The 26734-nt window shown below is 48.5% G+C and overlaps 1 protein-coding gene across 3 annotated transcripts in view; it reads right to left on the reverse strand.

Moving 5' to 3' along the window:
- LOC142559728 (uncharacterized) overlaps positions 1-26734 on the reverse strand; it is a 370616-nt gene that overhangs the window by 35462 nt on the left and 308420 nt on the right. For all 3 annotated transcript variants that reach the window (XM_075671318.1, XM_075671316.1, XM_075671317.1), the window contains 2 exons: positions 4370-4470; positions 3163-3265 (listed from right to left, as the gene is read on the reverse strand). In XM_075671318.1, the coding sequence (XP_075527433.1) occupies positions 3163-3265; positions 4370-4470 (204 nt within the window). The remainder of the gene's footprint in view (positions 1-3162; positions 3266-4369; positions 4471-26734) is intronic.

Below are 26734 nucleotides of genomic sequence, written 5' to 3' on the forward strand. Positions count from 1 at the left end.
TAAACTGAAGCGCACTTTTCTTGTGTGTGAAGGAAATACGGGTAGTTTTTGTTGCATTCAGTTTCATCCCCCATTTGTTGCACAAATTTTGTATTGCAGCTAATGAATCGTTTAGTTTTACCTGATCCTCTCTGGCATTCAGTTGCATGCACTACGCAATCATCGGCGAATAAGTGCATTTGAATAGGCGGCGGAGCGCAACATCAAATATCATTGGTGTAGGTCAGGGATAGGAGGGGCGCAAGAACCGAGCCTTGTGGTACACCAGAAAAAACGTTGAGGTAATCAGACATAATATCGTTCATAGCTAGGCATTGCCTTCTGTTTTCGAGATAGTTCTTTATCCATCCGACCTCTCTGCATTTCGTATGATTAAAGTTCTCTCTCTTCTTTATCAGTGATACTGTTTTCTCGTGTATACCAATGGCAGTTCGTTTAGTAATAAGATCTGGACGGGGAACAACATCAAAGGCCTTTGAAAAATCTAAGACAATGGCACCTATTTGGCTTCTGTTATTTATTGCGATATTGATATCATGGGTTATCTCAGCTAAATGAGTAATAGTACTTAAACTTGAACGGAATCCCTGTTGCGGCTGTATAGTAGGTTATTATTCTCTAAGTGCAATATTATGGCCTTATAAATAATATGTACGAACAATTTACTGGATCCACATGTTCATGAAACAGGTCTGTAGTTATTTACGTCGAGTTTAGAGCCAGATTTGTGCACAGGTATTACTTTGGCAAGAAGAGAGCAGATTGGGTGAGGGAACAAACGCCAGTTAATGACACCTTAGTTGAAATTAAGAAAAAGAAATGGGGCGTGGGCAGGACATGTAATGAGGAGGGAAGATAACCGATGGTCATTAAGGTTTACGGACTGGATTCCAAGGGAAGGGAAGCGTAGCAGGGGGCGGCAGAAAGTTAGGTGGGCGGATGAGATTAAGAAGTTTGCAGGGACAACATGGCCCAAATTAGTACATGACCGGGGTAGTTGTAGAAGTATGAGAGAGGCCTTTGCCCTGCAGTGGGCGTAACCAGGTTGATGATGATGAAAGAGGAATATCATGGATTAGGGTGCATTAAAGTGAATGAAAGAGGATTATGCAGAATTAAGGAGGATTAAGGTGCATTAACAAGGATTCGGGTGGATTGAGGTCGATGGAGGAGGATTAGGGTGAATTAAGATGGATTAAGGTACGTTAAGAAGGGTTAAGGCCGATTAAGGTGGATGAAGGATTGGCATGGATGGCTTTTGGGTGAGGGCAGCCCGTTCTTCGGTGTCCGACTTCATGGCAGTTACTGCCATGTCGACGTCTAGTGTGGACAAGCCCAACCTAGCACGGACTTAATATTATAATCGGGCTGCCCTCAATGGCCAGTCCTGAGAGAAATATTTGTCGGCGCAATCTTCCCTCCCTTGTCCCGTTCTTTCCCGAAGATGTCCATCTACTAAGCAGGGAGATTGTACCAATTTATTATAAATAGACATCTTCAACGTCAATACCGGGTGGTACCTTCGCTTCATAAGGATCATGTTTCTAAAGCACAACTCAAACGCAACAAGTAACCGCTCCTATTTCAGTGGTGAATACCATGTGGTGTAACCAAAAGCGACCACCAAGCTAGAAAGCGCTTTTAATGGGAAGATCATATTGGTGGTCATCAATTTCAACGTTCACAAGTTTATCATTAACTTGCCTGACTTCCTATACGACACGTTAACAATCGCACTATAGCGGTGCCGTCACTTTGCCTTCGCGGAAAGATCCAGAAGGGAATAAGTATGGGCGCGTTGGTAATTCATCGCTGTACAAAATACACAGCGCAGTAAGAACAAAGGGCAGGTCGATACAGGACAAGCGCTTGACCTGCCTTGACCTCTCCTTTGTTGTTACTGCGCAACGTACTCTGTATAACGAAAAGCTTGTGCGCGTTAAGAAATGAGGCAGCATAGCTGAGCCACAAGTGTAGGCAATGTGTCGCATAGAGCAGTGAGCCGCCCGTTTTTGAGCACGGCACGCACCCGTATGCGCAGTTTGCTCATGGGCCTGGCAACGAGCGGATTCCCCAAAATGCCTGGCTGTTAGTGTTTGCTGTTTCTGTTTTTGGTTTATTTGTTTTTGCATTGAAGTTAAGCCACAATGTAGCCAATGGCCAGAGGAAAACGGGAAAGGGAACGGAACCAAAAGGGGCGGCCGAAAGAAAACGTTTGGGCTGATTTGTGCTAACTATTGGTCCGTGACAGTTGTGTGCTGGTAAAACCGCTTCCGATTCGTAGAGTTCTCTATTTTTTTTTGTTTTTTGTTTTGGCGTGGGGGGAAGAGCAGTGAGAGCATCTGGAACTTGTCCGCCCCGGAAGTTGTTGTTGGCATGTATATCTGTAAATAAACCTGTACATATGGAGGAGTTGTTGCGAGCACTGTTTGCAACTTGTAGCCTGACAACGAACACCAAACTGAGGGCCAGGCGCCATTATGAGCAGTGGTATCATCGGGGCGATGGCCTCATGTCGGTACAGCGACCGTGAAGCGGGCATACTTGTCAGGACATCCATTTAAGGACACCTAATAAGCGGCATTACACGGCTTCGAACGTAGGGATCCTAATCGGACGTCCAGGATCCATCCTACTGGAATCGCGAAAATAAACCAGCAGGCACACACATCTGGGGGCAGGCCCTCTTCTGGTGCACGTTTGCAGAAATGTTTCGCATGCTGATTCCATATCTTAACCGTGCCCGTGATGAGGCGTTTCTTTTTCACTTTGGTGACTGGGACCTCGCTAAGAAATCCGCCGGACGTCTTCACCTGCAAGAGGGGGATGTCTTTGGGACGTCGTTTCGCGTCGTATGGGATGCCCGAGGGGTCGATTCCCGACAGCGGTGGGCGTGGCATAGCGAATGGGCGCGGTATGCACCTAATGAAAATACAAAGACATATATCACACGTTGCTTGCGCAAAGTAAAAGTTGATCGTACGTTAGCAGTTGTCTACCGAAAACATAGCAGTAAAAAAACTTTGTGAAAGTAATAGGCTTCGCTATTACTTTTATCGAAGACATCTGTAGATTCGGAAGCTTCATCGCAAACTTTGAAAAGAAAAATTAGTACACCTGCCGACAAATCAGTAACGGTGCCAGCTTGGGGTGGTCACTTACGTTGTGCGTTGCGTAGGAGGAGACCCTCCTTATCTGGACGCCGGCGTCGTCGCGGACAAGGTCATGGCTGCCAAATTTGAGCACCAGGTTCTCAGGACGCATCCTGCGGAGGAAAGTGCGGAAAGTGATCTGACGGGGTCAAAGTTCAAGAAAAGGGCCACTTCACATCGGACGCCACTGTTGTCTTTCTCCTGCACGTCCACCGCAGCAACGAGTTCGCAGCAGTAGTGACGTCATCAAAGTGAACACCTCAGTCAAGAAGGGCCGAACAGACGACAAACTCTGCGAGCTCCCAGCGTCGTACGATGGGAGCCTGCATTTGTAGCCTGCATCCAGAGCCCCAAATGACGCTGTCTTGCGTTGAAGGCGGAAAAAATATGCCCCGACTTTTCCACAACAGAAAAGCGAGGCAAGCCTGAAAGTATCAAGGCACGAAAAACGTGACTATGAAATTAGGTACACAAATCCCAATTTCGAGTAAGCTGGACATCGTTCTGTAGTCCAACCATTGCAGGTGCAATGCTTTGTAAACAATCTTTGTGATCTTTGTAAACGCATATTTTTTTTTTCTTCTTTGATAATAAGTCTATCGAGAAACTTCCTTTTTCCAGCGAGTGGTTTGAACGATACACACCCACGATCGGGCAAGTAAGTCGAGCTCTATGCCGACACCTTGCACAATTTGGGCAGAAGACGGGAACGCCGGCCACAAACGTTTCCGATATACAGGAGCGGTGTGCACACTGTGAGGCGACAAATGAAAGAAAGATATGAGCGAAATGCGTTGCGTGGACAGATGGAGCGGGCTGGCGAGGAGTGTCTAGAGTAAATGGAAAATTTCCTAATTCTGTCTTCGGTGGACATCCCGTATTCTCTCATCAAGCCCGACAAAATCATGACTTCTTGAAACGGACCGCTCGACGACAAATTCCCCAATTTCTATTGAGTTCTATTGAAAACCGTTTCGAACGACACCAAGCCGTGCGGAATGCAGCCACGTTAGCGTTAGTGACGCGGCTGGTTGAGAGACGTTTCGAGTTTGCTGTATTAATCAGCCAACACCACCACTCATCTGGTGGCACCGAGCATAAGCCGAAGATCCTTCAACAACCCAGCCGTATATTACGGCTGGACATCCGGACATAATCGTTATTGAAGAAGTTTTTTCCCCCGCGTTTCGAATGGGTCCGTCACTGGGCTTACTTACCCGTGCACGCAGTGGGCGGCCGTGACAACCAGGTCGTTGCGCACCAGGACTCCTCCGCAGAAGTGGGCCGCCGGCCAGAAGCTCTTCATCTGGATGCTCGCCTGCACGGGGAGGGGCAGTTCGTCTCGCCAGAGTTGCACGCGCAACCACTACGCATTGTCGCGCTTCAACCGCATCGCGCAAAGACGTATGGTGCAGTCGTGTGTACACGGGCATACCAATCGATACCTGCTACATCTTCACGTTTACGCGGGCCCGATAAAATCTGGTCAACCTGTCATTTGATTTGTGTAAATTATAGCAGGTCGGGTGGCTTGGCTAGCCCGCCTGCAGGTTGCCGATGGCGAAAAGGTGCAGTCGGCCACGGATAAGCTTGAGATCTGCGAGGCTGTCTGGTACACGTCGACTGCCCGATTCTCGCGTGAATAAAAGAGGTGTCGGGATCAGATGAGTTCGCCGGCTGGCCACAGTTGCTGCGGTCGAGCTCATGTAAAGGAGGCGCATGGCATTAACCTTGTTTGTGAAACAAATAAGCATACCTTTTAATGGCGGCGACCATTTATGAAACCACGAGACGGGTGGCCATCGGGTAAACTTGTGTGTTCTAAGGGAGCAAGGAGACCTACAAAAAAATTCACCGCCGATTACGATACTGCCTACTGAGAAATTTGAGCGCAGCTGTATACGTGGTTTCATTTCGCAATATATTGGCTGGTGCGGACAATCTGTCTCGTGCGGCACGTTCCAAACGGAGCGAAGTGTGGCGCATCTATCTCGCTCATCGGGACATCGCGAGAGCCAGCGCGTGGGTGGGATTCACGGCAGCCGCCGCAGACAGACCTCCGCTCATGCAGCGCTTGGTTTCCACGCAGACAACGCGCGCTACTCTGGCGCCGTATCGCAGCCGAGCCTGTCCTGCGCGGCACGAGGCATTTCTTCTCGTTCCACAAACGACGAGAGCGGCCCTTCGTCGCGGGGAGGTCGTGTCAGCGGCGACAACACCCAAGGGAGCGTCACATCCAGCTCGCCGTCGCTCCTTGCGGGAGCAGTGATCCCCGTCACACACGCTGGTACCGCGAACTGACCTTGGCAGCAGACGCCGCGAACGAGCGTAACCCGCAGCCCATCTCACGGCACCCTGCCGACGATCGCGCAAGAACGGACTCCGAAAAGCTTGAAAATTGGACTATTGTCACGTGGTAGTTACCGTAAGGAACACAGTAGCAATACTGTGGAAGACGAAACTAACTTTTATTGGGCGAACCTGTGCCCACAAAACCAAGAACGGCGACAGCGGCGAACACAGGCGGCGATCGTCGAAATTTGAGCAGCGGATCAAGCGCGTCAGCTTTGATACATGAGACAACATTCCAGAGTAATCGCTGATGCTGGCGTGTCTCTCAGAAAGTTCTACACCATACGCGTCGCGCTACATGCAAATCTGATTACACAATGTTCGGCGACAACAGACAGAGTATTGAAGAATCGATAACATTCCAGAATCTTCCGATCAATGCGGGCCCGTCCTGTGCTGAGCGATAACTCACCCGTAAAAGATAAACGAGTTCACGTGTCACTATTTCAGAAATAACTTGCCCGGAAATACTACTTCTATGCGTTCAACAAAAGCGGAGTTATTGGCGATCGAAGACTGCCTATGATCCCCCTTCGCGATGCTTTCGTTCCTTCAATGCAATTGCACTAGAAACTAAACAACGGGGTTTCACGTGCCGAAACCACTGTCGGGTTATTAGGCACGGCGCAGTGGTGGTGGGGGGGGGGGACTTCGAAAATATGGACCACCCGGAGTTCATTAACGTGCACCTAAATCTAAGTACACGGGTGTTCTCGCCCCATCGAAATGCGACCGCCATGGCCGGGATTCGATCCCGCGACCTGGTGCTTAGCAGCCCAACACCATATCCACTAAACAACCCCGGCGGGTAATGCACTGCGAAGGCTACGGCGGAGCATGCCCACAACGCACTGATGATCGTCGCCGTGGCGCGCAGTTGAAATCTGATTTTGGATGTTCACGAAGACGCTACGCCACTTGAGCTTTTGGTGCCTGTGACGCGCCAAACTCGGAGGCCATCCCTGAACTTGCGGTCGCAGTGCCGCCACAGCTGTCCTTGCTGTGCACGAGACAGCGAGTGGCCTTTCGCGCACTTAAATGATTATCACACAAGTTCCGAGCGTGGAACGAAACGACGTCTTTATGATTGCTCGTGCCAGTACGCCGGCTTAAAGGCAAGGTCCATCTAAATAGGTCGCGAAGCTTGGAACGAAAAGCGTGGCAAAACCTATTGCCACAGATATCAGTTAGTGGTGCGCGATTGAAGCGCGACTAGACGAAAGGGGGACAAACAGTGAAACTGGAAAGCGTATGTAAAAATATGTTCTAAAATATTAAATCACAATAATGCCATTCCGCTTCAAATATTTTTGCGGCACTAAAACAACAAATTGTAGCAAGCATGTGACGCGAGCGCTTCAGGTTTCTCGTGACCTAGCACACGGCATTTATTGGCGAAAGGTGTGTGTAACGTTCCGTGCGTTATGGGCGTGTGCGAAGCATTGACCAGGCCGACATGGGGAAGGGCGAAAAACTGCTTGCGTCCTTTATTGCGCTTGCTTGTAAAGGCACGCCAAGAGCAAAGAGGGAAAATTGAAGAGAAAGGGCACGGCTCATGCCGAGTAGAAATAATGACGTGGGTTGCGCTGGTAAGCGTTCTATCAGATTACGATACATCCCCCTCCTTCTGAAAGTACACATATTAGAACAGCAGCTATGTAATGCACGTCCTCACAGTATTAAAAAGTCAAGAGTTCAAGGCAACTGTTGGAAATTCGAGTCGTACTGCAGACGTTGAGGTGGTCTGAACTGGCGGCGAGATCTTCGTAATGATGTAGTGGGGTCTGTCGCCATTACAGGCGGTGCGTTAATCTGGTCGAGCAGGTCGGGAGCGGCGTGTGTACTTTGCTGGCGTTTGTCAGTACCGTGGTCATCTTCCAGTGCGTCCTGAATGAAAACTTCACCTGTGGGGTGCAGATGTTGCCTGTTGCGACGGAGTGTTTTGTTGTCCTCTGTCAATACTTCGTACGATCTTGGATACACCTGCCTAACCACTTTCGCTTTCCGTGACCAAAACTTTTTCTTCAGCCTAACAGTCTGCCCCTTTTCCAGTGGTGGTAGAACCCGTCTTGAATATTCCTTTTGAACATGTTTCCACACTTGCGTTCTTTGCTGGTTGCTGAAATCAGGAAGAGTGGATCTTAATCGCCTTCCTTGGAGTAGTTCTCCGGGTGATCGTCCATCTTCTAAGGGGGTGAACTTGTAGCTAAGTAGCCCCAGCCAGAAGTCTTCTCTTGCTTGTTTCGTCTTCTTCAAAATTCTTTTAGCTACCTGCACGCCTTTCTCTGCAAATCCGTTGTACCTCGCGAACTCCGGGCTTGAGGTGACATGTCTGAAGTCATACTTGACTTGCAAACCGGCAGAAGTCTCGGCTTCTGAACTGAAGTCCGTTGTCTGTACACACCTCATACGGGACACCATATCTCGCAAATATGGCCTCCAGCTTCTCGATGACGGTTGTCGCCGACGTGTCACGCAACTCCTCCACTTCTGGAAAGTTAGAAAGAGCGTCATACGCTGAAAGATACAACCTTCCAGCGTATTAGAATAGGAATGCACCGACCCTATACGATGGGTAATGCGGTGTAGGTCTAATGATGAGTGGTTCGGTGAGTTGATTATATGCATAGTGTTTGCACACAGCGCACCTCGGGATCATTTCTGTGATATCTGCGTTAATGTTTAGCCAAAAAATGAATCTTCTTGCCCTTGCTTTAGATTTATTAAGGCCCATGTGGCTCTCATGCACTCGTGCAATCATCTCGCCTCTCATGGACACAGGCACGACCACTTTTGTACCTTTCAGTAGAATGCCTTTCACAATTTACAGCTCCCCTGTGAAATGTTTCAGCTCTCCTTCAACTTTTTCACCATTGCGAACGGCCTGAATTACGGCGCGTAAATAGGGATCCTTATCAGTCTCTTCGTTTAGCCGCTTCAACGTGACATCGCTGACAAGGGCTGTAACCGCACTCACAGCACGGATTTCCACATCGGCATCAGCGTCCGCATCGTCCTGGTCCGGTATCACGGCTGTGGCTCGCGAGAGCATGTCTGCCAAGAGGAGTTCTTTTCCTGGAACATATCGAAGGACATAGTCATATTTGAGCAGACGCATAAAAAAAAACTGTAGTCTAAGCGGCATATCAGCTATTGCTTTTTGAGCTATAGCTATCAGCGGCCGATGATCCGTTTCCAAGACAATCTGTCGACCATAGATGAAGTAATTAAACTTCTGGCAGCCGAAAGTCACTGCTAATGCTTCCTTTTCTATCTGTGAATAACGCTGTTCCGCGTCAGTCAGCACCCTTGATGCGTACGCCACAGGACGCCATTCACTTCAGTGACGCTGCGTGAGAGCTGAACCCAAACCATACATTGATGCATCTGACGTCACTTTCGTTTCTTTCTCTGGGTCAAAGATAGCTAGCAGTGGCTGCTGGCCAAGGCTGTCGCAGATACTGTGCCATTCATGCGTGTGGGTTGGTGTCCACGCAAATACTGCATCATGCTTGATTAGGCTGCGCAAAGAAGACGTCCTCTGCGACAAGGAGGGAAGGTACTTGGAAAAATAATTGGCTACACCCAGAAGACGCTGCACTCCCTGTTTGTCGGCCGGAATGGGCATCTGTTTCATGCACTTGATCAGTCGTTGGTTGGGCTTTATGCCGTCTTTCGAGATAATATTACCTAGAAATTCGATTTCGTGAACACCAACCTTGCACTTCTCTGCGTTTAGCTTAAGACCAGCTTGCCTAGCAGCTTCGACTACTGATCTCAACCGATGGTCATGTTCCTGCGAGATTCCCCAAATCAAAATGTCATCTACATACACATGAACGCCCTGTAAGGAATCGAATATTTCGCTCAGAGTCTTTTGAAATACTTCTGATGCTGACGAAATTACAAAGGGCATCTGCAAGAACCTATACCTTCCGAAAGGAGTTGCGAAAGTGCAGATTCTTGACGTTTCTTCATCGAGAGCAATTTGATGAAAACGAGCCTTCGCGTCAAGTCGACTGAACACCTTTGCACCGGCCAGTTCCGCCTCTATGTCCTCACGCCTTGGCATTTCGTAATGCTCCCGTTTTATGCTAGCGTTGATTATCCTGGGACCCATACAAACCCTCAACTTTCCATCTTTTTTCTTCACTGTTACCAATGGGCTTACCCACTCAGTCGGTTCGTTGACCTTTGTCACGATGCCCGCTTGCTTCATCCGCTTCCGCTCGTCGCTAAGTGGTTAGGGCCAAAGGAACTCGTCGGGCAGCTTGAACCACTGGGAACGCATCTGCAGACGGGACCACCCTGTAGTGTCGCTGTACGCAGCCGGTACCTTCGAATAGCTCGCCGAATTCCTGCATTACTTGTTCGGATTTGCTTGCTGCCACTGCGTCGACTGTCCTGGTAACTAGCCCGAGCAATTCACTTGCCTTGAGCCCAAGCAGTGCCTGCCTTCCTTTCTTGGAGACGAAGAAGTCCAAATGCTGGTGTTTGTCACCAATGACTACTTCTTGGCTGATGACTCCTAGGTGTTTGATGATGGCCCCATCGTATGACCGCAAAGTGGTGTTGCTGCGTTTGATAGGCGGCAGTGGCCGCGGCTTCCTGTAGGCTGAATACGGTATGACGTTAGCTTGAGATCCCGTGTCGACTTTGAATTTGAGTTCGTCGCCGCCAAGGCTCGCTATCGCCATCCAATCACGTTCATTCCGTATGTTACTGGTACACATCCAAAATTTCGAAGTCGTTGCCATCACCGTCATCCTGGAGCTTATCTACGCGTGCCGCTCTTCTGCAGCAAACAGCAAAGTGATTCCTTGCGTTACAGATTCTGCAAGTTTTGCTATAAGCTGGGCAGTCGCGTGGCCTGTGTTCTCTGCCACAGCGTGAGCATTTGAACGTTTTTGGATGCTTGGTTGAGCTCCGAGCGACATTGACTGGATCTGCTTGGTTTACTTTATCCGCCCATGCTTCGCATTGCAAAGCAGCTGCCTCTGATGCATATTTTTTCGGCTTTAGCCAGCGTGAGCTCGTTGTCTTGCAGGAGTTTAGCCCGGAGGCTGTCATTGCTAATGCCGATCACAATTTGGTCGCGAATCATGGAGTCTGTTAGCTCACCGAAATTGCACGATCGGGCTTGCATCCTCACGTCTCGTGCGAACTGTTCAAGACTCTCCCCCGCTGTCCGCTTCCGGAACAGATAACGCTCGTACACTTCGTCTGTTTGAGCAGCCCAGCATGCGTCAAACTTGCCGACGACGGTCTCGTTTCTTTGCTTTCACCTTCGCTGAAGGAGAAGTTGTTGAAAACTTCTAATGCGTCCCCCCTGCCAAGCTCAGTAGTACTGCTGTCTTTGCTGCCTTGCTCAGGGGTTTGTCATGCGGCTTTGTTACCGTGAAGTAGAGCTCCAGCATCTGCTTAAATCGTTGCCAATTCTTGCCCATACCAACTGTCATGAGTAGTGGTCCGGGTGGCTTCAGCACATCCATGTCTGTTCCTGGGTGCGCCCGAGGTCCTTCTCCAGCTGGAAAGTGTTGCACTGGGCGGCCACTTCTGACACCATTTAACGTTCCGTGCGTTATGGGCGTGTGCGAAGCATTGACCAGGCCGACATTAAAAATAAATTATGGGGTTTTACATGCCAAAACCACTTTGTGATTATGAGGCACGCCGTAGTGGAGGACTCCGGAAATTTCGGCCACCTGGGGTTCTTGAACGCGCACCTAAATCTAAGTACACGGATGTTTTCGCATTTCGCCCCCATTGAAATGCGGCCGCCGTGGCCGGGATACCAGGCCACGGCGGCCGCTCGTTAAGGGAAAAAACATTGATACTGTGAGACAAAAGGGAAGTGCGTTCTGTCACAACTGGCCGATTTGGTGCCAGAAGGCTCATTCTTAATGAGTCAAAAACCAAGTGTGTGTTGTTTCGCACCCCAGGTACCTTAGAAAATATAGACGACCATATTGCTCTCGGGCCATTCAAAATTAAAATAGAAAAGTTTGTTAAAATTCTAGGTGTCATTTTTTCAGAAAACATGTCTTGGAATAAACATGTGAAAACTTTATTACCAAAATTAAGTAGAGCCGCCGGTGTATTAAGCCAGAACCGTCGCACTTTTCCAGTCAGCATTAAAAAGATGTTATATTTTGCACTCTTTAACTCTCACTTACATTACTGCATGCTAATATGGGGAAACACGACAGAATTAACTTGCAGAAACTCTTCCTTATTCAGAAAAAAGCACTTAGATCAATAGAAAATTCCTCGTTCTTAGAACACACAGAACCACTCTTTCACAAACATAAAATTCTAAATATCCACAATATATACAAATACAAATTATTAAGAACCTATAAAAACGCCACATTAGGTAGGGCGGAACTATTCCAAGAATTATCAAATCTCAGGAAAAGTACAATTTCCTACCCATTCCGATATCAACCGCCATACTACGTTCCCTCCTCGCGCACCCATTATGGGAAAGAAAAACTTGACTACGCCCTGGCAACTACACTAAATGAGCTAGACCGGAAAGGTGTGAACGTTCTGGCCCTTACTAACAAAACTTTATTTGACCTGTTTGTTTGACTGTATTGAAACTGCTTAGGCTTCTAATTGTTCTTGTAATTGTCATTTGTGATCGGACTGCCTGATCGTTTATTTGCTGATATGTTTATATAACTGAATCAAGATAATAAATCGTCGTGTCACTGCTGTTGTACGGGTGGCTAGAGCTTAGTCAAGCTGCACAGATGCAGCTTTTTTCTCTGGCCCCCTATTTTCGCAGTAACAATGTATTGTCTGCGGCGAAAATAAAACTTGATTGATTGATTGATTGATTGATTGATTGATTTATTGATTGATTGATTGATTGACATGGTGAAGGGCGAAAAACTGCTTGCGTCCTTTATTGCGTTTGCTTATAGATGCACGCCAAGAGCAAAGAGGGAAAAGTAAAGAGAAAAAGCACGGCTCATGCCGAGTAGAAATAATGACGTGGGTTGCGCTGGTAAGCGTACTATCAGATAACGATACAGTGTCAGTGCAGACTTTTTGTTATCCTGCAACTTCACGCTGCGGCATCCGACCAACACTACCTATATAGCACAAGGCTTGTTCACTCCCATCCATGACGTAATGCTATTTGGCCCGACTGCCATAAAATTTAACGGAGATGCTCCCAAATAAGCTGCGGTGATTTTGACGTCACCGCTTGCGTCACGACAGCCTTCGCATTGGAAGTTTGGGGCCAGGTAGCACGACGTCATGGATCCGAGTGAACAGGCCTTGTGCTATCTATGTAGCGCTAATCCGACGTGCTGGGTCCTTATCGTGACGATAAATGCGGAGCGCTACGCGAAGAAACGTCACGCTATGCTTGTTCCCTCTCCGCAAGACAGGCTCTGAGTGTCCTACGGGCAGAAAAACTAGTAAATCGAATGCTTTCTAATTATAATGCGGTGCACTGGTGTCTTGTCCGATAAATATTGGATATGAATGGATACATGGTGTCGCACGGAATTGCGAATGATTCTGTGAGAAGGTTTCGCATGTGTTGCTATATATTATGACTGTGCTGGCCATAGTACTTTTCATCCATTCAAACGTATATTTTGTTTGGTCAAGTGTAGTGGTTGCGAATAAAAGTGAAGTTCCTTTTGAAACCTCTGTGGCACTGTCACCTACTTCCCCCCTGTTCGCTGACATATCTAAGGAGCCAATTGGAGCAAATGCCGTCAGTATAACAGCATATAATTACGTTCCCATTCAGACATACGCCACTCCTATACTTTAACGACGTCCTGGCGCTTCAGCTGAAGCACTACCAAAAGTTTCTTTTGCCGCAATCGCCACGGTAACTCTTCGCCGCGCTGAGTAACAACTACAATGAAGCTTTGAGTTTTGAACACTGATAGGATCACCAGTGTTGCGCGTATTCACATGCATCAGCTCACAGACAAAATCACTTAAATTTATGATACAAGAGTACAGAAAGAAAAAAGAAAGCTCGCCTACGTATCTAGAGTCAGCTCTGGCTTTTATAGCAAACGGACAAACCTAATTCGCAGGATTAAGTATACCAGTTCAAAGGCGAATGTTCAAGTGTCACTGAAATGCGCAAACACACGAAGACAGTTGAAACAGGCCTTTTATAACATAGAAACTAGCCCTGCTTGGCTCCGTCTACCTCATGAATAATGTGTGCGATCAAATCATAAGAAAACACGGGGAACGCGGACCTTCAATCTTCAAGGACCTTGAAAAAGACAAGCCACTTGTCGAAAAGTTGGCTCCCGCTTTCCCCTTGTTCTCGTTTTGCTCATCGTCTCAAATCATAAAATCCGCCACGCGATGAAAAGCACTGAATTCGCTGACCACACTTAGACCTAGTTTATCCAAACATTCCTTGAGCAAAACGAGAGGCCAGAAGAACGCCCCAGTTGTTGGCCACATCAGCATATTTACGCTGCAAGAAGTGGACACGAATAAAATGACGTAACACTAACATCAACGAAAAGCTCAATCCTTACATTGAGCGCTGTTCGGAAAACTAAGCAGTTGCCGCGCCTGCCGCGGTAAATTAGACCAAAATAAATACAGTAAACAACTTTTCTTGAGTGCATTTGGAAGACCTGGGCGCTGGTCCTTCGCGTTGGCCGTGAAAATCTTGCAAAACATGTGAAAACAGAGGCAATGCGCTCGCCGAGGTCTCGCGCGCGGTCTGCTTTCCACCGTCGCGAGAGGCCTTTGAAACGGGGCGGCGACGAGTAGCCTCCTTGGACCGAATGCCTCAGTCTGGTCCTCTCGAAACCTGACAAAGAAAGACATGCACCAACAAATAAGAGCAAGACGCTTCGGCTTCCATATACGGAAGCCTTGTTCACAATGGCGCAAAAAGGTACAGGCGCTGTTACGAACGGCCTGCAAGGGTACCGACCTACACAATTTTTCCAGCCAGCCCCAGCTGCAAGGGCGGCGAGCTTCCCATAAGTGACCATGGAAGCCTTCCCCACCTGCCACGACGACTCGTTTTGTAGGGACGACGGTGTCCTACACGCCACCCCCTCGGCGCCGGTATGACTAAACGCGGTCGGTGGGTCAAGTATTGTTAGTAAAATCGCCAACGCCTTCACGGTTCGACTGAAGCAGGGGGAATCCCTGGAAGGAGATGCTTTGCGGTGCCTTCTCACGGGCCTTTGAAGACGCCAGACAATGGACAGCCGCGGCGGCCATTGTCTGCGGAGTCAACACCGCGATGAAGAGGCGCCATTTGGGGCAAGACACGTGTCTGCGAGAACCCGCTCACCTCGGCGTGGTCAGTGAAACCTGTGTCGAAGTGTGTGTAACCCATCCCCCTTTAAAGACGGGTCGGCTACGATAACTTTGAACGCTCCGAATTGGTAGCAGGTTGAACGGCCGTTTTTCCCTCGCCTAGGGATCTAGGGAGGACAGAGTGTTTATAAGCAGCTGTTGTGCGGCTGCTCAGTGCGCATTTCTCTTTCAGTCACGTTAGACTCATGAACTGTAACGTCTCATGTAGATACTGTAAATAAATCCCACATTCTTCGTTCTCGATGAGAACAGGTCTCTCCCTTCAACAACGTCCTCAGCGTGGATAAGTTGGACGACGGCATGAGCCAGCTACCATCTATTTCATGCCCGACTCCAAACATTACAACTGGCTGACAGCAGTGAGACGGACTTTGGCACGTGGTGCTGTGTTTGCGGTAAATGCTTTGTTCTTGCTTTGATTCTCTAGGCTCTATTTTGTGGTTGTTCTCTTTAGAACAGTAGGAAAGCTAGATTGTTGATTGTTAGCTAGGTTTTTTGTGTTTTCCCAGGTAGGTTTAGCCAGCAGGATCAAGGAAGGAAAGCAGGAATCATGGAGTTAAGGACACTGCTTAGAGACGAATTGTTGATTGTTGGTGAGGAACTGGGCCTAGGGGTACGCAACGAAATGGTCAAAATCGGAATTGCTGCAGCTGATTTCCGAGCAGGCCAGTGATGAGGACATAGAAATGAGGTTGAAACTTCTTAAAGAGAGAGAAAAACGGGACAGATAAGAGCGAGAGAGAGAGGAACGCGAGAAAGATCGCGAGTTAAGAAAAATTCAGCTTGAACTTGAAAGCAAACGTTTGGAGTTGTCTCAAGGAAGTGAAGGGACTCTGGAACGATCAAGTGAGGCAGAATCATGCCGCATGGACAGGCTGTTAAAAATATTTAGGTCGGGAACGACATAGGCTTGTTCCTAGGAAATTTTGAAAGGACTTGCGAGAAGATGGACTTCGGTCCGAGCACATGGCCACAGCGGTTGCTCTCTATGTTGCCGTGTGAGGCTCCGGAAGTAATAGCCAGACTCAGTGCACAAGATGCATATGATTATGCGAAAGTTAAGGCTAGTCTTCAGAAGAAATACCGCCTTTCAGCCGAAGCTTTTCGGCAACGGTTTCGAAGCACAGGCAAGAAGGATAGCGAGGGATATCCCTCGCTTACTAAAGTAATGTAAAGTAAGTAAAGTAACTAAAGTAATGTTTAACAATCTCGGAAGACAACAGCAATTTACAATAGGCAGCGAGGCACTGGAAGTCGTAAGGGAATACATCTACTTAGGGCAGGTAGTGACGGCGGATCCGGATCATGAGACGGAAATAATCAGAAGAATAAGAATGGGCTGGGGTGCGTTTGGCAGGCATTCTCAGATCATGAACAGCAGGTTGCCATTATCTCTCAAGAGAAAAGTGTATAATAGCTGTGTCTTACCAGTACTCACCTACGGGGCAGAAACCTGGAGGCTTACGAAAAGGGTTCTACTCAAATTGAGGACGACGCAACGAGCTACGGAAAGAAGAATGATATGTGTAACGTTAAGGGATAAGAATACAGCAGATTGGGTGAGGGAACAAACGCGAGTTAATGACATCTTAGTTGAAATCAAGAAAAAAAATGGGCATGGGCAGGACATGTAATGAGGAGGGAAGATAACCGATGGTCATTAAGGGTTACGGACTAGATCCCAAGGGAAGGGAAGCGTAGCAGGGGGCGGCAGAAAGTTAGGTGGGCGGATGAGATTAAGAAGTTTGCAGGGACGGCATGGCCACAATTAGTACATGACCGGGGTTGTTGGAGAAGTATGGGAGAGGCCTTTGCCCTGCAGTGGGCGTAACCAGGCTGATGAGGATGATGATGATGATCCGGAGTTTGCATATAGCTTAAAAGCCAACCTAGTCGAGTGGTTGAAAAGCGCGGACGCGTACGAGAGCAGATACATGATTATTGAATGCATGTGTCTGGAGCAGTTTTGCAGAGCATCCCACAATCTGTGAAGCTGTGGTTGCAAGACAGAGGAAATGCAGACACTGTGGAAAGGGCGCCTGAATTAGCCGAAGAGTACGCAACGCGTAGAAAGCTGAACGCCGAGGACGGAAATGGGGACGGTTGAAATGGACCGCGGAAACCATTTACATTCAAAAGGGGTTCGCAGACTAGACGACTGGAGCCTGTATACGTGGAGGAAAAGCCCTCAGAGAAGAGCGAGGAGAAATAAAACGGGAAAACCGTGCAAAAAGAGCAGAAAAGAAAGTTTGGGTCTTTTAGACTGATCCACTGCTATAAGTGCCAGAAACTCGGACATATCGCAGTAAACTGCGGGAAGCCTAGCGTAGTTTTCTCCTACGTGGATGAAAAAGACGAGAATATGGAACTTCTAAGCGCATATCTTTACGACCCACAAGTTAATGGCAATATCCCATGCCGGGTGCTGCAAGCCAGTGCCGCCACTATGGACATTGTCCATCAGTCTTACAGGACGGTAGATGACTTCACTGGAGAAGTAGCATGGATTAAACAGGTTGTAGAAGAACACAACGTGTGTCTGCCCATGGCCAAAGTCAAAATCAGTGGACCTTTCGGGGAGCTAGTGACCGAGGCTGCAGTTTCCTAATTTTTGTCGCTGCAGCCTCCTTACATTTTTTCGAATCGTTCGGATCAGTTACTACGGAACAAAGGGCTTAAACGGGGAGAGGACGCAGTACAGGCGTTGACGCGAGGCCAAGCTCGGAAAATCGCGTCGCTTTCGGGTGAAAATGCAAAGGCGGCTCCAGCGGAAGTAGCAAAAGAGGTAACTTCAGTAAGCGAATCTGAGCTAGGCTCGAGGGACGAAAAATCGGTTGAGAAAAGCCGGTCAGCTGACCAGCTCAATGAGAGCGGATCACTAGAGTGTTAAAGTTCACGCCTGCAGGAAGAGCCAGCTGACGCAATCGCAAGCGAGACAGGGTCGTTACTATCACCGGCCTCAAGGATATTTTGATCAGCTCTTACGTGTGGACAGTCACTGGCAGCCGAGCAAAAGAATGATGACAGCTTAGCTAAATTACACCACACAGCTAAAGAAGGCATTGTTAGGCGCAACGTGACGATACAAGAGAAAGAAGGATTGTTGTATCGGCACCACACAGATAGAAATGGTAGGATTCTAGATCAGTTAGTCGTACCTACTAAGTACAGGGAGTACTTTTTGAGTCTCTATCATGGAAATGGGTTGTCTGGCCACCTAGGCATAAACAAATCAAAGGAAAGATTGCTTATGGAATACTACTAGCCTGGCTGTTTCAAAGACGTCGAAAACTTCGTAAGATCATGCTACGCCATCCAGCGCTCGGGTAAACCAGGGGAAACCTCGAAAGCTCCACTAAAGGTACTGCCCTTAATAACAAAACCTTTCAGACGACTTGTGATAGACCCGGTAGGGCCTCTACCAAAGACAAAGTCGGGTTACAGGTACTTGGTTACCATGCTGTGTCCGGCTACAAAGTTTCCAGAAGCAATCCCTCCGAAAGAGCGCAGCTCCACCGAAGTAGTAGACGCGCTTTTGACAGTATTCGCACGGGTTCGATTTCCAGCCGAAATTCAGGCGGATCAAGGGTTAGTATTCACCAGCGCACTGACTTCCACATTCTTACAAAAGTGCGGGGTAAAGTTGATACACAATTCCGTCTATCACCTTCAGTCAAATAGCTTAGAGAGGTGGCACTCAGTGGTTATGCGAGTTTTGCGGGCGCTATGTTACGAGCACAAGGAGGACTGCAGTGGGAGAATTGTCTTCCGGCCACTTTGCTTGCATTGCGAACGGTTCCTCATAAGGCTACAGGGTTCTCGCCAGCAGAACTAGTGTATGGGAGGACACTCGGTTCTTCACTGAGCATGTTAAGAGAGATGTGCGAGGAAAGAGGAGAGAGTCCTACAGTGGTTGAATACGTGCTAAATCTACTGGAACGGCTAAGTGCAACCCAAGAACTAGTCGAAAAGAACATGGGAGTAGCTCAAAAGAACGCCAAGTTCTATTACCACGAGACTGCGAGGCTTCGTACGTTTAACGCCGGCGACCAGGTTAATGATCCTCAAACCTAGAAGAAAGAACAAGCTTAAAGTTCACTGGGACGGACCCGTTATAGTGTTGCAGAAACTTTCAGATACTAACTACGCTCTGAAAATGCCCGGTCGCAGGAAGGAGGTGAGGATATATCACTGCAATTTAATGAAGCCGTACGTAGAGCGGAGCGGAGTAGTTAACTATACCATCAAGATGGAGGATGACACTATTACCAAGTTTAATGAGTATAAGGCGATCTCCAACTCTGAAATCAGCCTGGAAGAAGTGGTAAAACATTCGGTGAGCTCGCACGCTCTAAGACCCGAGCAGCTAGATGAGCAGATGAGCTAAAAGAGGTGTTAGGGGAATATCTCGACAGATTCAGCGATTGGCCAAGTAGAACCGAACTAATAAAGCATGAAATAGAGCTGGCATCAACCGAACCCGTAAGATCAAAGCCTTACAGGGTGTCTCCACGACAGAGAGAAATTATGGAGGCAGAGATACAGTGCATGCTAGAGTTGGGAGTTATTGAGCCCGCTGAGAGTGACTGCACGTCACCGCCAATACTTATAGAAACCCCTAATAAGGACCCTCGTCCGTGTGTTGACTACAGGAAGTTAAATGCCATCACTAGGGGTCAGCTGTACCCGATACCCAACATTGAGGAACGAATTGAAAGAGTTAGCGCTGCTAAATACATGTCAAGTATATATCTCGTGCGGGGATTCTGGCAAGCTCACCTTTCAGAAAGTACCTGCCGCTATGCCGCATTTATCTCACCTGTAGGCACTTTTCGCTCTCTCGCCGTCAGCTTCGGGCTGAAGAACGCGCTGTTTAGCTTCTCTAAGTTAATGGACATTGTCCTAAAAGACTTGCAGGAGTTCGCCTTGCCATATCTTGATGACGTAGCAATTTTTTCGGACAGCTGAGAACAGCACGTATCGCACCTCAAACAGGTGTTCTCAAGGTTGAGGGAAGCCGGCTTAACGATGAAGGCGGAAAAGTGTAGGTATGGCTGTTCGCGGGTTACTTATCTGGGCCATGTTGTCGGCCAGGGCACAAGACGGCCGGCCGAGCTGGAAATAACTACGATCGGAGAATTTTCACAGCCGCGCACGAAAACAGACATTAGTTCATTTTTGGGACTTGTGGGTTACTATCAACGGTGCATCCGGAATTACTCGCAAATCGCAAGTCCTTGCTATTCCCACAACTATTCCCGCAAGTCCCCGCAAACAGACGCTTTCCGAAAGGGAGCACCGAATAGCGCCCACTTGGATAAGGACAAAGAGAACACTTTCCAAAGTTTGAAAACGCTATTGGTTTCTCGTCCTGTGCTTCACGCGCCACACTACGCAAAGGAATTTATAGTTCAGTGCGACGCAAGCGACAGAGGTATGGGCGTGGTGCTTAGTCAGGTCGGCGACGATAACGAGGAGCATCCTATCCTCTATGCCAGCCGTAAGCTAACTGTAAGAGAGGAAGCCTATAACCCTTCAGGGAAGGAATGTGTTTGTTTAGTTTGGGCAGCCCAGAAGTTGTCGTGTTACTCGTACGGAGGGAGGTTCATCTTCGAGACCGACCACTGTCCTCTGACGTGGCTCAATCAAATGTCACACAAAAATGGCCGCTTGCTCCGATGGTGCCTCACTCTCCAAGAGTACAACTTCTCCGTTAGATATAAGAAGGGAACGTTGCATAGCAATGCGGATGGTTTGAGCAGGCTAATTTGGATTCTGCGTTTAGGGATCCCGCCTAAATCTTGGGGTTGTTATTGTTAATTTTGTTAAGCCAAGAAGATCCCCTCTCATTTAACAGGACTCCATCCATGATTGCTTAATTTGTCAGCACGAAATTGCTTCAAAAATTGGCGTAGCGAAATGCAGCATTTTTTGTTTCTGCACGTCTGTTTTCTTTGAAGCCTAGCGGGCCTAAAGTGAGATCCAAGATACGTCATCTCGGCGCAGAGCTGTGTTGTGGAGTTCGTTTTGCAGTTGCCTGTTCTTGTTGGATGTTTCCGGGCGTTGCCATCATTTCACAGCTGTTCGCTGCAAGCCAAGGCACCACCACCCCTTGCCACCAGCCATTCTCTTCCTGCCCAGTGGTTATCAGCAATAGCCAATCGAGATTTTTCGGGCCATGCAGGAGCTGCTACGAACGGCCTGCAAGGGTACTGACCTACACAATGTTCCCAGCCAGCCGCAGCTGCAAGGGTGACGAGTTTTCCAGAAGCGACCATGGAAGCCTTCCCGACGTGCTGCGGCGACTCGTTTTGTCGGGACGACGGTGTGCCGCACAACACACCCTCGGCGCCACTATGACTAAACGCGGTCGGCGGACCAAGTATTGTTAGTGAAATCGCCAACGCCTTCACGGTTCGACTGAAGCAGGGGGAATTCCTGGAAGGAGATGATTTGCAGTGCCTTCTCACGGGCCTTTGAAGACGCCATACAATGGTCAACACTGGGATGAAGAGGCACCTACTCTGGGCAAGACACGTATCTGCGAGAACCCGCTCACGTCGGCGTGGTCAGTGAAATCTGTGCGGAAGTGTGTGTAACACTTCTTCCTCAAAGGCGGGTCGGATACGATAACTTTGAAAGCTCCGAATTGGTAGCAGGTTGAACGGCCGTTTTTCCCTCACCTAGGCATCTAGGGAGGACAGAGTGTTTATAAGCAGCTGTTGTGCGGCTGCTCAGTGTGCATTCCTCTTTCAGTCATGTTAGGCTGATGAACTGCAACGTTTTCATGTAGACAATGTAAATAAATCCCACATTCTTCGTTCTCGATGAGAACAAGTTTCTCCCTTCAAATACGTCCTCAGCGTGAATAAGTTGGACGACGGCATGGGCCAGCTACCATCTATTTCATGCCCGACTCCAAACATAACAGCGCCTGATTCGATAGGTTTTCGCATCCGATACAAGCACCACCCGTAAGACGAGGGGAGCGTTATGCGTCTCGACTGAGCGTGTGTCCTGCTGATTGTATCCCGAGGGACTGCAGCTACATGCATGACTTCCGGTTTCTTTCCTGGCCGATTAGACCAGAGTTGATCCAGCCAATATCGTGTTTAGTCGTTGCTGCGTGCTTCCGATGTTGGCGCAGCCACCCGTCTGCCCGATGTAAATGCGATCGGTCACGCAAAACGAAGCCAGGTTGTTTCTTGTCTTCTTTTTCCGCTCACGAGTGCGTGCCTCAATTTGCGCACAGGAAGGTGAGCCACTTGACCGCCCATGTTTGCGCAGCACGCGTGATAAGAGAATGTTTTAGTTGAGCGTCCTTACGGTACGCTCCGCTCCGAGTGGCGCCGCAAAGCCAAAGTGGAGCGGCGGGCGATTTTCACGTTTTAGTTTATACGTTTAGCGGAGCGGAGCGGAACTTTCATAGTTGCAGCGCCCTCTGGCCAATTGCAGGGTAATGAAAGAAAATAAAAACACCGATTGGTCAATTTTATACAGTAAAACGTATGAATGTGTTTGTATAATTTATTTCTCCATTAAGTATCTAGACGCGCGCTTGTAATGCGTTACCGGTGCATTTTACCTACTGGAATATAAAGCGCCGTCTTGGGGAACGCCACTTGATAGCCAGCGCGCTTGCTTTCTGCATCCAATCCAATCCTTTCTGACGCCAACGCTAGCCAAAGCGCTGCGGAGCACGCTCCGCTCAGGCAGCTTCTTAGCGGACCGTGTTCCTCGCTCCGCTAGCCCGCTTACGGCTAAGCGGACGGCGCATGCGCATTCGCGCTTCCGCTCCGCTTAGCTGCTTAGCGGAGCGTAAACACGCTAAACTAAAACACTCTAAGGTCTCGCTTACATCCCGGCCACGTGCACTGAAAAGCTGCTGGAGAGGGTTGGACAGTCAGCATCCACAGGTGTGCTCCATACACACGCGTTTCATTCTAGCGTTTCTGTATACCGCATACACTCGTGTACTGGCCGCACCCGTGTATAAAAAGCCGCACCCAAAACTTTGAAAAAAAAATCATAAAAATATATATTTAAAACATTACCCATGTATTAGCCCCGCCCTTTATTTTTGAGAAGGTTGGCAATGTTATCTGTTATGTGGTGCGAGAATTCCCAAGCTTTTTTTTTTTATTCGGTGGCCAAACAAGGCAGCCGTGCCTAGTTTCCGCCGCCTCCACGCAGCAAAAGCACAGCCTCCGAGGTTTAGCGGCTGCTCTGAGACGCTGCCGTCGCTGGTTGGTGGGGCGTCACCATTTATTCCAACTGGCAAGTGGCTCGTTACAGGAATAGACAAGAATAGCCAGAGCCAGTACAAGCGAGTCCTGCAGTTTAATAAAGGCAAGTACCACCGAAAATATTTACGAAAGAAAAATGCTGTGTCTTTTTCTCCGTGTAATGGCCACACTCCCGATGTTCTCCCCAAATTTCGGATACACCTGCGGCAATTACACGAGTATATAGGGCACATCCCCTTAATTTTTTTCTCTTCCTCAAAACATCTCTAACTTGCACCGTTACCCATGCTTGTAGCGGATCAGGTCGTATACCAGTGTCTTCCCGCTTTTTTTTCCTCACCAATACTCTAAACTTCTCTTGCTTACCTCGACTGCTGACCGGTTGATGCTTCCTTCCACTTTTAAACGCAAGCGCTTCTGGAAGGCGCACGTTAGCTACGGCGCGTCTCACTGGGTGAATACATTCGCGTTCCGATAGAATGTGCTGAGTGGTCTCCGGATTTTTGCTGCAGCATACACGTCTTATCTTGTTGGGAATACTTGCTCCGGTATGTTTTTGTCCTTAGGCAACCAGCTCGAGCCTAAAATGTCAAGGCACTTCCCTTCGTGTTATCGTATAGATTCTTCGTGTTATCGTACAAATTTTCCCTTCCAATTTCTTTCTTCTCATTCTTAAAAATCTTGTTCTTTTTTCTATTCATTGCATCCAATTCACTGTCAATGTTTCTCTCACCTTCCTTTTGATGACTCTTTGTTGTCTATTTACCCTTTCAATTATCCTGTATTTCGTTGCCAACTTTCTCGACCTCTTCCTCCATTCTGTGTTCACGCTTTTCAGGCACAGCTACTTGTGCACTTTAAACACCCATTTATTTTGATCTATGTTCCCGAGTCTTTCTATAAAACTAATTTTGCTCTGCACTTCTCTGATTTCAAACGAAGCCCAACCCCTGTCCCCCTGCACTGCCTCATTTGTGGTTTTGTTGTGGGCTCCCAAAGCCAACAGGCCTACCGTCCTCTGTTTACATCCAATCTCGACAAGATATCCCAATTTAAGCACTGAATGACATTTGCGAAAGTTAGCGCTGGTACCATTACTCCTTTCCAGATTCCACGCACCACCTCATATTTACTGTAGCCCTAAAGGGCAATATGTTTTATTTTTGATACATTCTCATGCCCCTTTATTTTCAGATTATCTTGGTGGGTGCTTGAGTAAGTCTATTCTTCGCTTATGTATACTCCGATGCATTTATATTGCTTGACAATGGGTATGACCTGCCGTTGAATTGATACCCAACAATTACTCATCTCTTCGCTAAAAATCATAATTCCCGATTTCTCTGTGCTAAACGTGAGGCCTAGATTTGTCGCTGCGTTGCCACACATATTCGTAAGTCTCTGCAATTATCTTGCATTGTCCACTAGTAGCACTATATCGTCGGCGTACATCATTACGCTAGTAGCCGAGGACCTCCTGTCGCATCATTTATCCATTACGAATATCATAAGAAACCAACAAACACTGACACCAGGGACAACATAGGGGAAACCACTTGTGCTTAATAAATGAAATAAAGAAACGATACATTAATGCAAATGAAAGAGGATGAAAAACAACTTGCCGCAAGTGGGGAACGAAACCACAACCTTCGCATCCGTGACGAAGGGACGAAACCTTCACCAGCCAAGGAAATAGCCGTGCCGCCCACAAACGCAGCAGCAAGAATTGGTCGCACCCCGGGACAATTTTCCCCAGTTGTCGACCCACCGACACAAGCAAGCCTGGACAGTGCCGTTGAAGCAAGCCTGGGGCACTTTTCTCTCTTCTCACAAGCACACGGTATCCATAACAGCGACTCCCAATCTACAACACGCCTTTGTGAAGGAGGAGGCAGCGCCGGCCAAAGCAGAAGCTACAGCAGCCCGAGCAGAAGCCGCCGCCCTTCGTCGACGTATTGCCAAACTGGAAGCTCTTGCCTCTGGATCTCCCATTCCATCGGGCCCCGCTCCTGCCGCATCCCAGCCTCGCAACCAACCCACTGCCCATACCTTGCCCAGCCACTCCAACTCTACTGCCTCTCCTGATTTGCTAGCAATGGAGGCTGACACGGAACCCGCTACAAATACAACTCCGTGCACAACACCACCTCTCTCCACCCCCATCTCACTAGACGACATTGCAACCCTGCTTGAGTCCTTTTTTACTCGCTTTGAGACAGAATTGCAGGACGCTATAACTCACATCAACCAGGAATGTGCAACCCTCAAAAACGCGGTAATCCGCATAACACAAGACAATGCTGCTCTTAACCAACAATTCGACGTGCTAATCCAAGGATTCTGACCGCTATAGCAATCTTGAGTCCCAGCTCAATTCTTACTCAACCGGCCTCCCAAAGCGGGACTCCACCCCATATAGACGCAAGAAGGCTAAATCAACGGAAGGAAAGGACAACCCTATGTCTGCCATAACTCACGACTCCCCAACCCCCGTTGTGGCTCCCCCTCCTGCCGACTCTCATGATGGCATCTACAAATCGTAATCTGATAGTAGAACTGCCGGGGCTTCGGCCAGCAGCGTCCACCAACTGCTGTCTTGCGCAACAGGGCCCGACATCCTTGCCATACAGGAACCCTCCAGCCCACTTACCCTTCCCGGCTATACTCATATTCTGCCCACATCACTTCGCCGACTTCGCTGTCTGGACAAACCGAGGCAGTGACACCAAAATAGAACAACACTTACAATTGGCACTAACCACCGTCGACACATATGTACGGGATCGTGGCCTGACCAGCGGCCCTGAAAATCGGAGCTCTTTCTCTACAGCCACAAGCAACACGATTCGGTCGTTCCTCCCATGATCCCTACGCTAGGTACCCATCTCATCCCACTAGTATCCAAAATCTGCTTGCTAAGGCTAGTTCTCCACTCTCGTGGTGCGCAAGGAGAAGTCATAGACTCTCCGAACACACGCTCAGCGGCCCACCCGACTATTTGGCCAAATAGCAAACTGTCAGGCTGGCTTACGCGAGCGAAACGCTCTTCGCCTCATCCAGGCTTGCATCATAAGCCGCACCGCATATACTCTTCCATACCTACCCCTCCGACAGAAGGAGAGAGACTGGGTAAACGCGATCCTACGGAGCTGCACGAAAGCAGCTCTACGCCTTCCTCTTAGCACATCAAATGGCCGACTCCTAAAAATCAGTGTCCACAACACCTTTGAGGAACTCACAGAAGCCACTTTTACGGCACAAATATCCCGTCTAAGTCAGAGGCTGGCCGCACTGTTTTATCCCACTTAAGCCTACCACTAATTACACACCCTACCGAGGGGGTCCCCCTTTCTCCTATCCTCCGCTTTAACCTCAACACACCCCCATCCCCAAGAACATGCACACCGAGCGAGACGGGAACCGCAGAACAGCAAAGGCTCGCGCCCTCCACAAACAGTGTGGCGAGGACCATGAAATGGTCTACGTGGACGCAGCGGATTATACGTCAGGCTCCCGTATGGCCCTGGCTGCAGCCGAAAGTCAAGCAAAGCTTCGAACCTCCAGCTCAATCATCACCAATTCCACCACAGAGGCAGAAGAGGCAGCCATCGCGCTTGCTCTCATCTTTACATCTGCCACCGA

This window comes from Dermacentor variabilis, chromosome 10 (assembly GCF_050947875.1).
Source record: "Dermacentor variabilis isolate Ectoservices chromosome 10, ASM5094787v1, whole genome shotgun sequence".
Taxonomy (NCBI): Eukaryota; Metazoa; Arthropoda; class Arachnida; order Ixodida; family Ixodidae; genus Dermacentor; species Dermacentor variabilis.